The 14,137-nt window shown below is 45.5% G+C and overlaps 2 protein-coding genes across 2 annotated transcripts; one reads left to right on the top strand and one right to left on the bottom strand.

The window, feature by feature from the left end:
- The first annotated feature begins 282 nt into the window (after positions 1-282).
- Positions 283-8,715, top strand: LOC143142404 (gap junction gamma-1 protein-like). The gene is made up of 4 exons (XM_076303264.1): positions 283-464; positions 4,323-5,047; positions 6,033-6,571; positions 6,921-8,715. The coding sequence occupies exons 2-4, from the start codon at positions 4,353-4,355 to the stop codon at positions 6,932-6,934; spliced, it is 1,248 nt and encodes a 415-aa protein (XP_076159379.1). The 5' UTR covers positions 283-464; positions 4,323-4,352; the 3' UTR covers positions 6,935-8,715.
- Positions 8,716-8,778: 63 nt separating this feature from the next.
- inha (inhibin subunit alpha) lies at positions 8,779-10,975 on the bottom strand. Its single transcript, XM_076303265.1, has 2 exons — positions 10,216-10,975; positions 8,779-9,729 (listed from the first exon to the last, which is right to left on the bottom strand). The coding sequence occupies exons 1-2, from the start codon at positions 10,529-10,531 to the stop codon at positions 8,987-8,989; spliced, it is 1,059 nt and encodes a 352-aa protein (XP_076159380.1). The 5' UTR covers positions 10,532-10,975; the 3' UTR covers positions 8,779-8,986.
- Positions 10,976-14,137: the final 3,162 nt, after the last annotated feature.

The following is a 14,137-nucleotide window of genomic DNA, read 5'->3' as shown; positions in this document are numbered from 1 at the left end:
TAATGAGTTTTAATTTTATCAACAGTGCATCCACTAAATTAGGAAGGGCATGGTCAGCATCACAATAATATTGATGGCCATAATTCAATATAGGCTGTGGGAAACTATGAGCCTGGCTTGTAGGCTATGAAGAATACAGGTATTGTGACAAGAAAAGAGGGACCTGACTCATTTCTCCCTCTAGGAGACCAACCTGAAACTGGGTTGGACTGCAGGGGATGTAAGGGGGAGGAGGATGAGGGAAGACTATGGAAAGAAACCTCTCTCACTCGCTCTCTCCTCGGGCTCCGACATGGATGTAGAGGTCACATGGTAGGCTACCAGCAGTCAACGAAAGGGTTAATTTGGAAGTGGTTAAGTTAATGAAGTTCAGCGGTGCGAGAGGAGGCAGTTATTTTGGAAAACAGACGGGACAGACTGGTGAACGTTCTAAGTTACCTGAAAAGAAAGCTTGAAGCCATAAGGTGGGTTCGTAAATTCGGAAGTTTAGTAACAAAAGTAAACATTGTTTAACTTTTGGCTACCTTTTGTTAAAATTGTTGCGCATAGGCAATGATGTGATTGCGCTTCTTGCTATATTAACATTAACTTGCACGTGTATAGCCTAAGCCTCAATTATAAGGTTGTGAATGTATTGAAGCAGTCACCATGTATATGCCATATTATTTTAAGGATTGTTTGGTGGTTTAAATCTTTAACTGAGTTTCCGTATCCACCGTCTGAATTAAAGCTCTTTTCTCAGGTATGCTAGGCACATTGGTAAGCCTTAGTGCTTGTAGCCAGGAACCGTTAAACGTTGACGTCTGTTAAGTTTTTCGAGAGACTTTTGGAAGTCTGACCTGCATTTTAGACTGGTAAAGCTCAGTTTTCTCTCTTGGATCGTAAATGTATTTTGCTGTGAGTAACCAATACCATAGAATCAGAAAATCCTCTGTTTGCCCTGGTCTGTTTCTTCAGATAAAGTTGCCATTTGACCAAGTGTGGAGACCAATGTTGATAGGAGTTGATAAAATTAGATTTTTGTGTGTGTGTGTAGCTTGTAGGATGACAGGACCAGGTTTCACTGACATCATCTGACCTGGTTCGAAGTGAATTTAGAATTTAAGTTAACTTCTGTTCTGATGCAAGTCAGAATAGCCTATTGATTATGAAAAATATATTTAAATTCTTGTTTTAGTAAGAATAGTGTCAAGAAGGCTGTAGACCTATTGGTTCAAATTCTTAAAAATATTTAAAATTTTGTTTTAGTAATAATAATGTCAAGCATGCTGTAGACCTACAGTAATTGACCTATTGGTTCAGATTCAGATTCAAACACCATTTAGCCCATTTGGCCATCAGTAGCCTCAAGCCTGTTTTCCAGGTACGCTATGAGGTGCTGTACTCGGATCATAAAGTAGGCCTACTTCTTCAGACTTCTGAGGAAGGGTCGTAAGGGCTTGAAACGTTACCAATAAAAAATACTTAAATGGGAGGTCTTCAGTGTGCGGATCTTAACTTTTTTTTTTTAACCATATCTTCGATCCTGCACCTGTGTTATTTTGTTCTTCTTCTTTTGCCTCCCATCAGTGCATCCAAAGCTCTCTGGAACTTGTTTGTTTGTTCTTTTTGTTGATGTTGGATAACAGTTTGTCAATCTTGCATCAGGTCATATGGCTTTATCAAGTCTTGACTTGATAGGTTGAAGTGGGTGTAGACTGCTCATTTCTGGTTGACTGGAATAGAGAAGGTCGAATGTAAGTGACCGTATAGGGATTAGGGGTGCCATTGAGTTTGTTCCCTGCATTGTGCCCAGTCATACCTAAGTCAGCACTTTTTATAGTGTGTTTGTGTGTGTGTGAGAGAGAGAGATGCAGGCATCATTAGGGTTGCATTTGTCCCCCCTTTTACCCCCCTGTTATCTTTTGTTTTCTTGCCAAAGAGTATTGTGCAGGCAGAGCCTTTAGCATACCGTAGACATAACCGCTGGAGGAATGGATATAAGAGGAATATTTATAGTATGCACCAAATACAGCCATAGGCTCTCAATCCTGTGTGTGTGACCTGTTGGCCTGAAAAGTGCTCCAGGTCCTGGCGGGTCGACAGCCAGTGTCTCCCAGCCCACGCCTGCGTTCCACAGGTGCGTGCCACAGGTTCTGGACCACTCCCGTCTCTTCCCCCGGCTTGCTGTGACTTGCCGACTCCTCCTTTTGAAGTCGCTGCTCCACAGCTGAGCTCAGGCTCTGCTGGCGGTGATGATGAAGGGCCGTCATAAAGTGTGTGTGTGTTTAGGGGTGGGGAGTATGCTCCGTGGTGGTTAAGTGAGGGGGGACTCAGCAGATGTTTCTCCCCACCAAGCTCTCTCTCTGACCTCTGGAGAGCCACGACGGCAGCGTGGAGAAATGTGGCCAGCCAAAGGGCACCTCCCGTGGCCCATCCCCGGCTCCTGTCTCACTGCCCGCCCAGCTCAGCGGTGGTGTAAATCTCTACACCTGGGACCACTTCTCAGCTGATGGCAGAATGTCTGAAAGTCTGTCTTTGTTTCCCTGATGGGAGTCATGAGAACTTGCACTCTGTTGAGTTATTTTTTGAGGTAAATTTTTTTGTTAGATTCAGATTCCGATTTGCTGGAAGAATGAAGAATTGTCAGGTTTATTGGGATTATTTCAATTCAATTTAATATCACTTATAGAGCGCCAAAACATTGCACATGTCTCATGGCGCTTTACAGAGTGTTAAACAATCAGAGAAGGCCCATAATTAACAGGACCAAGGAAAAACTCCCTAGAACTGGAGATGCATGTACAGTAGGAAGAAACCTCGAGCAGATTACTGGCCTGTGGAATTAGCCTACAACAAAGCTGCTGTTTTTTTCCAACTCCTGCAACTCTGCTGCATCAAGGCTGCAGTGGAAGTACATCCTTTGCATTTGCATACAGTGTTGTTTTTTTTTTTTTTTTTTGTGCAGATCTTGCTGCTGTAGCGCTTTGCTGTAAGACTGCCTCTTGTGTAGCCAGCTCCCAGAATCCTTATGGCCTTTCATATGTGTGCAAAATAGATTCCATAGGCTTAGAAAGGGGGTGGATCTGAAATGCATACAGCAGACCCGCCAGCTGTTGCACAACTGTTTCCCTTTAGAAAGCTTAAATACCTGCATCAGTCAAGTCCACATGGTCATATGTCACCCTACCGTATATGCGAGGAAAAGCTTCCAAACTCCTGGGACAGGAGACTGTCATAAAATGTGAGGATTATGCTTTGTATGTTTTCCCTGTTTAGTCTCGGTGTGTTGGCCAAGTGAATGTGTAGCTCTCCCACTGCTTAATAACATTCCGCCTGGCGCCAGCTCAGTAGAGGATAATATTTAAGTAGGGAGTTGATATGGCGACTTGTGTGTCCAGCGCAGAGTTTCATCCAGGGCACTGCCATCAGTCCAGTGCAGGTCACAGAGGGCTTTGGTGTTTGTCCAGTTGGAGCTTTGAGGTGGAGGCGGGGGATGACATCGCAAAGTAACATTTCTCAGTGCTGTCTGATAACTGCTGAGTTACATTTGCCAGCCACTCACACACACACACACACACACACACACACACCGAGACACGCACACACACGCGCACACACACACACAAACACACCGAGACACACACACACACTAAGGAAGGGATGTCTGCAAGAAGTGCTGCTTTAGGTTTTGCTCAGTACTGCTATCTCTGGCTGGTCTCAGCAACATTCCCTCTAGTGCGTTTTGAATGGATTTTGTGGAGCTGATTTCAGCACATTAAGAGGCCTTGGGCCTTGGCTTACACTTGTCACTGTGTGGACTGAGCTGTTTAACTGGGCAGGAGATGGACAGCTGCTGGGCTCCATGACTGTCCTCTTTTTGCAGTTGTGTGTGAAGTGCCCTTGATGACCCTGTTTTTAATTTGTTTTGTGATTTCTTTTTTCTTTGACTTTCCGTGACCGGTTCCATCTGCCTGATCTCCCTTCTTTTATGCTCTCCTGAGATTTAGATTTAATATTCTTTTTGTACATCTGTGAATCTGTATGGAAAAGCTGACTCGTAAGACTGATGCAAATCTCTCTTTCTGTCTACTTACCCCCCCCCCACCTCCCTCTCTCCCCCTCTTTCCAGGTGTGGGTGTCATTAGGGTGTGTCTACAGGTTTATAAGGTGTCCTCGATCCATAATAGGATGGTTTAGTATTAAGCAATAAGCCCTGAGAGGATGTAGGTTCCAGTTATTTTACAACAGCTAAGGGGTGTTGTAAGGCACAGTCTCCCTTGTGTACAGAGGACAAATGAAGTAACTGAACAGTCTCGTGTTCTGTTCTGTCTCTGTGTTAGGGCTGAGAGGGCTTCTCCTGCGGCGCCACCATGAGTTGGAGCTTCCTGACGCACCTGCTGGAGGAGATCTCCAACCACTCCACGTTCGTGGGCAAGGTGTGGCTGACTCTGCTCATTATCTTCCGCATCGTGCTGACGGTGGTTGGCGGCGAGAGCATCTACCACGACGAGCAGAGCAAGTTTGTGTGCAACACACAGCAGCCCGGCTGCGACAACGTCTGCTACGACGCCTTCGCGCCGATCTCGCACATCCGCTTCTGGGTGTTCCAGGTGATCATCATCACGACGCCGTCCATCATGTACCTGGGCTACGCCATGCACCGGATCGCGCGCGCCAGCGACAATGACTACTTGCCGCGGCACCGCAAGCGGGCGCCGGTGGTCACGCGCGGCCACCTCCGCGACTACGACGACATGGACGAGCACGAGGAGGTGCCCATGATCACCGAGGAAGTGGAGGCCGAGGAGGGTGGCAAGCCGGGGGCGGTGACCGGGCCGGTCGCTAAGGCGACTATCCCCGAGGGGATGGCGCCGAAGCACGACGGCCGCCGGCGCATCCTGAGGGACGGGCTCATGAGGGTGTATGTGGTGCAGCTGCTGTCGCGCTTCGGCTTCGAGGTAGCCTTCCTGTTCGGACAGTACCTGATGTACGGGCTTGAGGTGGACCCGTCGTACGTCTGCACGCGCAGCCCCTGTCCCCACACTGTGGATTGCTTCGTCTCAAGGTGGGTTGCTAGCCTCATGCAGAAGACTCTAGAAGGGTTTAGTAAACATGAATCATCTGGCCATGATATGATTCCAACTAAGTGGTTTAGTGGCAAACCTGATAATAGAATAACCATTTAGGCTAAACCAAACTTACCCAGACCTGACACTTAAAGGCGCTGTAAGTGGCGTTGGGTAACGTCACTTCTGTAATTGTAAGAAGATGTTTGCTGTATGTGACAAAAAAAAAAAAATTACCTTAGAAACTGCGCTTAGAACACCTTTAACCACCTACTTGGAATACACCACAGGTGTGGTAGTTGGTTTGCAGAATTAACTTGGAATACAACCGTTTTTAACAATTAGCAGTGTGGTTATGATGCTAACCAAATTTAAGCACAATTTAGTACAACCTGGAAAATCATTATGTGGTGGTCAATGTTAATATTGTGGTGGGCCGCCACAGATAAGTCAATGTATAGGAAATACTGACCTCCTAATAGAAGATTCCTTTGGCTTTGTTTTGCTTGGAGAGTGAAGCCATAGTGCTCTTCTATTACAAGATTTACCACATACTGAGTTGCCTTACCCAGATTTGTCACTACACCATGTACTTTAAATAAGTCCCTGATCTTAATCCAGCTGTTTTATCTATAAACCAAAATGGTGTGATTTATTTAAGAATGTATTTTTATACATTGTCTTTGGATGCAACATGTATTGTTAGGCCATTCTTAGGTCAATGTAAACTATTTGGCACTGTAGTAAGATGTCACTTCTGATCTCTGTGAATTGGAAAGTTGCCTTAGAGTTGCCTCAATAAAGTAGAAAGAATATATCATGGAGTGTATGTATGAATGTGTGGATTGTTCACTGCCCAGCTTAAGTCACTTGCATGCACAAATCAAGATGTGTAACTTTTCAGTGTGTTTTGAATGTCAGTTCCAGTTGTTGCACTTGTCAGCTGTTTAAAATGCTGTCCCTCTTCACTCCTGTTATGTGCAGGCCCACGGAGAAGACAGTCTTCCTGATCACCATGTACGTGGTCAGCTCGCTCTGTCTGCTCCTGACCTTCCTGGAGATCTGCCACCTGGGCATCGGCGGCATCCGCGACGTCCTGAAGGGCCGCTCGAACAACAGCCGCCGCCGCCGCCAGCCTCCCCACCACCCCCTCAGCTCCTCGGGCCTGCCCAGCCACCTGGGCTCCTCCGCCCTGCTGAAGCGCGCCCCCTCCGCCCCGCCGAGGTACAACTCGGTGCTGAAGAAGGACGCCCCTGGTTCACTGCGGCCCGAGTTCAGGGAACTGCACCTGGGCGACTCGGGCCGAGAGTCCCTGGGGGACGAGCCGTCGGGTCGGGACCTGGAGCGCATGAAGCGGCATCTGAAGATGGCCCAGCAGCACCTGGACCGGGCCTACCAAAGCGAGGCGGTGGTGGTGGCGGCGTCTCGGAGCAGCACCCCTGAGTCCACCAGCGGCACCGCCGTCGAGCAGAACCAGCTGAACTACGCCCAGGAGAAGCAGGCCAGCACCAGCAGCGACCAAGGTGTGTGTGTGTATGTGTGTGTGAATGTGACTCCGTGTGACTGAGACATTGTGTGCATGTGTGTGTGTCTTGTGAGTTTGTTGGCTTTTATTTCTGGCCAGTCATTTGTAATCTTGTCGTTGGTGGTCTCATGTCATAATTTTTTCACTAACTTTAATACACTTAAGTAGGTCACAGACTATCCAAGTAATGAAGATGTTTCATCTCTTGTCCTGTGTGTGTGTGTGCGCACGCTGTATATAAACATCCTCCTTTCTCTAGGAACCTCAATCAGCATATAATTCACTTTCTGATTTTGTTTTGACAACATGAAAGACTAATAATGCATTTTCTCTTTTCTCTCTCCAAGGTGTCCATGCCTGAGGCCTTTGCAGTCTAGTCTGCCTCTCCATAACTCACACTGGCAATCAGGAAGCATATTTAAGGATGGCAGTCATAGATTTGCTTTTTGAAGATATGTACGCGCGTGTGGGTGCATTCGTGCGTGTGTTTTTGTTGTCTGTGCGTGGTTTTGTTGTTTGTGTGGTGTGTTGAATGGGTGGTGTTTGTACTGGAAAGGTGCCTTGCAGTATTAAGGCCAGTGAACGCTAATGCAAAATGCACAATGTGTAAAAAAAAAAACCCTCCAGAGATGAATCACCACGAGGGCCAAACCCTCTGGAGCCCCTGCCAATGCAGTCCTCCTTTCCTTGCCTCATGTCCCGGCGTGCCTTAACACATCCCGTCAACCCATCCCTGCAGTGTCCCGGCCTGTGATCCTGCCTGTCACCCATTGCTCATCACCCACGCATTGGCTAAAGGTGATGGTGCTGCTGATGGTTCTTTTTTTTTCTCAGCGTTTGTAGCTTTTTTTCTATCTTGTTGTCCCTGTTGGTTCTGGCTTAAGAGACTCTTTGCCTCTGACCTCCCTGATAGTGGGGAAGAATCTTGGATCAAGGCCTTGTACATAATACATGGCCGACCTGTGCTCTCCCAGAAGGAAAACATTCCAGGACTTAAAGAGGACCTAATGTGTGTGTGTTTGGGAGGTGACAAGGACACACACACACCATGTTGTTTTAAATGACAAGTCAACTGTTAAGAAAAATCAGTCATTTGTTCTCTTGAATCAAAATTGGTCTGACTCAGAAGGGAGTTGTGAGTTGAGTTGAGCAACACTTTTTAAATACAGCACTTGCTCTGAAACTTCTTTAGTCACTAACGTTCAGATCTGATTTGGAACTCTCTGTGCCTCCCTCTTACAGGCTGAACTAAGTGCCTTGCAGAGTGTTTTTTTCCTCTCAACCAGTAAATGATACACCTGCGCAATCACAGAAGAGTTTTTCTTTACATACGGAGCTGATTGGCAAACTAGGAGGGATACCTGGAAAATGCTTGAATTTCTTGGTTAGTTTAAGCTTCTTTTTGTTGTCTGTGCATTTCCCTTTTCTTACCTTTTATTTTGTTTGTCTAATTAGCCATAATGAATATTGTGTCAGTCATATCATTCCAATTTCTGTCTTTTGTTATGTTGGAAAAGCTTTCATTAGACCTATATAAGAACTGGAGACTGTTTTGGATAATTCTTTCTTTTTGCTTCATGTCATTATTTCAATAATATTTTGTACAGACATGACTTTGAAGATGAACTTTCTTCGACTGTTTTTCTTTGTCTTTGTTTTTTTTATATGTTGCACATTGTGGTTTATGACATTTAAATGAGTTGATGCTGAACTGCCAAATGTTTGTATCTTGTGTGCCACCCTTGTGGTCTGCTGGCTATCTGATTGGCACAGTCGAGCAATCAACCTAATTGGAAGCCGGTCAAACCCTTTGGCTTGGCATTACTGAAGAGCTGCTCGATCGCCACAACATTTCAAAAGTGTGTCTGTCAGAACAACATGAAAAACCGTTAGTGTGGGTTGTGTTTGCTCGAAGTATGTGTGCTAGTTTGAGTGCTTGAGAAATGTCTGTTATTGAAAGGCTGCGTTTTTGCTTCTCTGTCAAATGCTGAGAACAGATATTGCTGAAGATAGGAAGGGGAACAATATGCATTTTAATATCATTGTGAGTAGCCAAAGATGTTGCTTTATGCAATTTGCTATTTTTGTAGGAAACTGTTCAAAGTAAAATAAAACTTGAGTAATAAAGTGGGTATATTTATACATGGCGTAGTGTTCTGTTTAAAAACGCATGCAGTCACACAATTGTCGCAGCAGGAATGTCCACTATCAGTAACCATTGATATAGTTTTGTCTCCCTCTGGTGGATGAAAGGAATAACACACGTTCGGTCTAATACAAATCTTTAATGAAAAAACACCATTTGAAACAAGCGTCAATCAACAGGTCTGCATTGCAACTCCACAATGAAGTCGCATGTAAATGATACGTATTTTGATTTGACTACTGAAAGTGGAATGGCGAATGCGGCTGGTCAGATACAGGTGCACTCCTCGGGTATGATGTTGGGCAGCGTCTCATACTTGAAGGAGAAGCCTCCGTCAGAGGTAGTTGTGAAACGTAAGGACTTCATGGTCCCCGGCACAGGGGCGCAGCACTGCTTGATGCCCAGTACCTGACTGTGCTGGGAGTTGGCGCAGGTGCCATGGCAGTAGTTAAAGGTGAACTCTTTGGGGTGCACGATCCAGTTGTCCCAGCCCAGCTCAGCGAATGAGATGTCGATCTTCTGGAGGTGGCAATCGCTGCTGGGGTCTGTCTTGTCCGACGAAGTCCGCTGGAGGATGTTCAGTGCGGCGGGCGACCACGGGATGAGGGGCGCACGACGGGTACGCTCCGGACTTTTAGGCACTGTGTGGAGGTGCACGAAGGGAGTCTTGTCTGGTTCTGACCTCAGACACGCGCACTCCGAGCAGCGCACCTGCAGGATGAACGGGCCCTCTGCCACGGCTTGGTGAATATCTTTCTCCAAATGGTAAATGGTCCAACCGTCTTCGCCGCGTTTGTTCGGGGTGTCAGAAACCTTCAGTAGCTCCTGCCTAGTGGTGAGAATATAAACTGGAGCGTTGACCGCTTCTCCCGCGTAAAACCAGAAGCGGGCTGAGGTAACACTAGTCTCCTTGTTATCCAAAGAGGGCTGGAAGTAGTAAGTGAAGAAGCCGTTGTCTGGGGTCTCGGAGGAAGAGGAAGGGACGTCTGGTGAGTTCACACAAGTGGAATCTGTAATATAGAAATGTGGATTTGTCATTGTAGACCTACTACAACAAAGTGTGGGCATATAAAAAAAATACAGCAAGACCACAAAATGGCAGCCATTGTACATTCCTCCTCACAAGTTTTTCACCACAGACTTTAACTGTGATGAGATGGGGCCAAGGGCTTTCTTAGACACATGAATATGTTTTATAGGCCTGTTTAACATATTAGATCAACATGTAACATGTATTTCATATGGAATATGTGTTATCTTTACCAACAAGGCAATAACAACTTTATTTTTCTTAGTTATCAGTTATGACCAGGTTCTGTGTAAAAAATTTAGTAGTTGGAAAATGCCATAGCCTATTTAATCTGAGTAGCCAGAAGCTCGCATCACGCTGAACGAACATAGCCTATTTAGTTCAGGCATGACCAGTAACCAGTGAGTGACCAGTACTATATGGTGCTTCACAACTGATAGAGCCTTAGAAAGGCTTGAGCACTTACCTAAGGTGGGAAACAAAATGACCTCCGAAATATCTCGATGCTCCCTATTATGTGCTCCCAGGTCACCGCGGCCGTGCCGAGAGCTCCGCCGCTGGGGATGTTCGGGCTCCGCGTTCTCCGCTGGGGGTCGATGTTCAGGCGGCTTTGGTGCCTCCTTCAGGCCCAAACCCTCCAAGATCCGCCTTTTCACCCAGCCCAGCATCAGTTCACGTGGGAGCTCGTCTCCTGGGCATGCTTCAGACTCCTGTGACACCCAAAGAACCAGGAGGCAGAAGGCAGAGAGAACAGCTCTGGAGAGGGGCCTGTGCATCCACATGTTTACTTATCAACAGTGGACCTATGTCTGGCTGTCTTATTAGGAGTGTCCACCACTTGTCACTTGATGAAGGCTTGGTTTCACTCACTCACTTTTATATCTAAAAGTCCTTATAGTCTTCAGTATTTGGTATTCTATACCATTCCGAGACTTCCAATTGAAAATACAATCCAGAATGTTCACTCTTCAAATCCCCCAAGAAAAAATTCTCTAGATCCGGATGTTGTTACCTTCAACAGTCTTTTTCTTGAGCTAGTTCAGCCTTGAATGGTTGGCATTTACTTTATCCCAAATGTACACCTTCTCTATCCTGATGAGCTCCTCATGGACACTGATGTTATGGTCGAGTCTCTGGAGCTGGATGGGTCCTTGCTGTGCTGGGTCCCTGGCCAGTGTTCCTGTGTTGTCTGATATGGATAGTCTTCTCTAGCCACTCTCACTCCTTGGTAAAAATGTCACACACGTTTAGGTTTATTTTGCCATCTGTACAAGAGACCATAGGAAAGACGCAAATCCAGAAGGAGGAGGCTCGAAACTGGTCGTTTTCTCCTCTAACTCACAATGGAGGTCTTAACAGTCGCCTGACCTTGTCTAAGGTTTACTGTTACATTGTGAATGAGAGAGAATGTTAGCGAGTCACCAAGACAATCTGATGTGTGTGTGTGAGCACATGTTTCGTGACGTGTTGGGCACAGAGAAATGCCTTTCTCACTGTCTACGCAGATGAAGTGAAGAGGGTAGGGAGTGTATTTTTCTTTAGCCAAGATAGCCCAAACCCAAACAGCAGTCAGGGGAATGATAAGAGCTGAGACAGAAAAACACTATGTGCACTGTATGTTGTCTGTTTCTGCGATGCAGTCACACAAGAAGGCCTAGCATTTGAATGCCATGTTTACCATGGCTTTCTTGAGCAAGTTTAGTACATGTGTAAACTCTTAAAGGCTTTTTTTTTTTAATAATCTGTGGGCCATTATAATCCTTCATTTCTTTGTGATTCTATATGGAACTAGGTATTTCAACGACCTACTTTTTTTATAACCTCTGCAACTCATTGTGGTCCTTGTAATACTTTACAATCATGATGGGATCTGAAAACATCAATATGATGGTCATCCATACAGTAGGTTCCTCAGGTCATTCCTGAGGCATGTTCTCCTACTAAAATGAATGAGATGCCTGCACTCTGCTAATTCTCCCATATGTTTTAATGTGCTGCAGGGTTTCGACCCTGCTGGGTCTTCCTCAGGCCCTGCACCTCACGGTGGGGATGTGCACACTACCACTATTTCTCTACATGTTGTCCTACTGACCTTCCCTGTGGACGGAGTGGACGAGATGAGTGATACTGCTGCACCTGTTTCCTTGTCAGTTTTGACTGAGTGGGGGGAAAAACACCTCGTTATCGCTGTACAGAGGCCTTGACTGTGGAGCTGTCTCTCTGCACTGGGTGTGTTTTCCCCAAGCTGCTGAACCTCACAACAGTGTCCACAAGGCCAGGGAACGACACACCCTCATAACACTGAGTGCAGCATGTCCATTTTACTTTTACGCACATATTCTATTTGGTAGCATTATCTTAAAAAAAAGGACAAATAAACAACTTATTATTAACAATGCTGTATGGCTCCCATGGTTTGGTATTTGAATTATTATAATACCACCAGTAGCAGTAGGCTAACTACGAAACAGAGTTTACAGTAATATTTAGTAATTCTCCATTTGCCATGGGATATATGTTATTATAATTATATAAATAATGCTTATCAATCTATAGATGATGTTTTTATTTTAGTAAATTAAGACAGACCATGGCTTGAAGCTGATATGCTCAGTTAGACTCTGTGGAGTTTAGGCATGCTGTCTCTGAAATGCAGTAGCCTACACATTATATCTCTTTCACGCAACAGTGTAATTATAGTCGGCCCATGACGCCACGGCGAGCTTTGAAACTGAGACTGCCGGGCGAGACAGTCAGTCTTGTCTGTGACCAATAAACAATTTGTCACATTAGTTTGGCCCCAATCCCCTGTTTCTCCACTGCCTATAGGCCTGGCTGTATGCCAACTTTCTGCAACAGTGGAATGGACCATACAGACCACATGAAGAATATTACTGCAATATTGATGTACATTTAGGCCAGTTATCATATGTACATGTTGAATTATGAGTGTAGGTTTTAGTGTTACAGCAAGAATACAGTGATCCACAAATGTATTGAATTCATGCAGTGAGAGAAAAGTTGTGCTTGTGTTGACTACTCTGTCGCATGGGTGTAGTACTGGCTGTGACCAGCAGGAGGTGTACACATGCTGCTGTATTCCTGCATACTTTATGTCACCAGTGCAGCTTCACTCCATTCCTCTCCTTGTGACCTTCTGAAATGATCTTGTGAAGGGTTCCAGTCAGTGTGATAAGGACTCTCTTTGATTGTTAAAACTATTTACCTATGATTTATAAGGGGTTATGAGATTATGGTGATCCTGCTATTAGGAACAGCACAGCGGAACATTGGAAGGTTATGACCACCAAAGACTTTAGACCACTACGCTCTAAGATCTCTGATGACCATATGCACTCCTTGAAAAATGCTGCAGTTGGTTTACTGTAAATGGCTCTGGTTAAGCTTCTACTATGGTATAGGTTCAACTTCAACTACTCAACTGAAATGGACTCCACATGATGAAGTTATCACAATATTCTCAGGAAATACTTCCCCGTTGTAGGTCCGCTTTTTGCTTTAATGAATAAACATTGATCGATGTTCTTTCACTTATCTCTGAATTTTATAGGAACTTGCAGATATAGCACTCAGATATTTTTGCGCAACCTGACAGTTCTCCAATTCCATCACACACAGTAAAAAAGTCCTTGAGGAGATGTTTTGCCTCAGTGACTTGTTTGCACTCATGACAGATTTCCAATTATATCATACAAAAACTCTTCAAAAGACCTTGTAGTAAGAAATGCTTTGCTAAAGAAGCATTTTTGTGCTCCAATGGATTTCCTATTTGTGCCTGTGAGGTCAGCACGGGAGAGTGGGGCATTCAGGCAGCAGTACAGGCAGCACATGACCTGGCCCTGATAAGTGTTGATCCAGCCTTCGGTGCGCTGCTATCTTTGCCCAGTGAATCACGGCACACTCACGCAGACCCTGTGTTCCGTCAACCAGGGCCTCAGCAAACTGGTTTCCCAGGGACACAGGGCTGAAGGGAGGGGAGGAGTGTGTGTGTGTATGTGCATTTCCATCAACGTGTATGAATTGTAGTTAATGTCTGTGTTTTTTTGCCAGTGTGTACATGTGTGTTTTTGTGCCTGTATTTATTTGTGTGTTTCTGTATTTATTTGTGTGTTTCTGTATATACAGTATATGTGTGTGTGTGTGTGTGGGGGGGGGGGGGGGGGGGGGGGGTGCAGTGTGGGGCTGCCCAAAAAATGCAACCTATCCTGGGCACAGCTGTCACTCCAAGGCTGGTTGGAATCTTCTGTCACCTCCACAGGGACTCAGCACGTGAGAGAGAGAGAGAGAGAGAGAGAGAGAATGAGGGACAGAAATAGAGAGACACAGACGAAGAAAAAGGGCGATAGAAAGAGAGGGACAGAGCTGGG

This window comes from Alosa pseudoharengus, unplaced genomic scaffold (genome assembly GCF_046254945.1).
Source record: "Alosa pseudoharengus isolate Yale_2024_CS ecotype anadromous, Long Island Sound unplaced genomic scaffold, YU_APseudo_1.1 YU_APseudo_1.1_scf_24, whole genome shotgun sequence".
Lineage (NCBI taxonomy): Eukaryota > Metazoa > Chordata > Actinopteri > Clupeiformes > Clupeidae > Alosa > Alosa pseudoharengus.
Note: the sequence above shows the minus strand (reverse complement) of the source record. Positions and strands in the feature narration are given on the sequence as shown.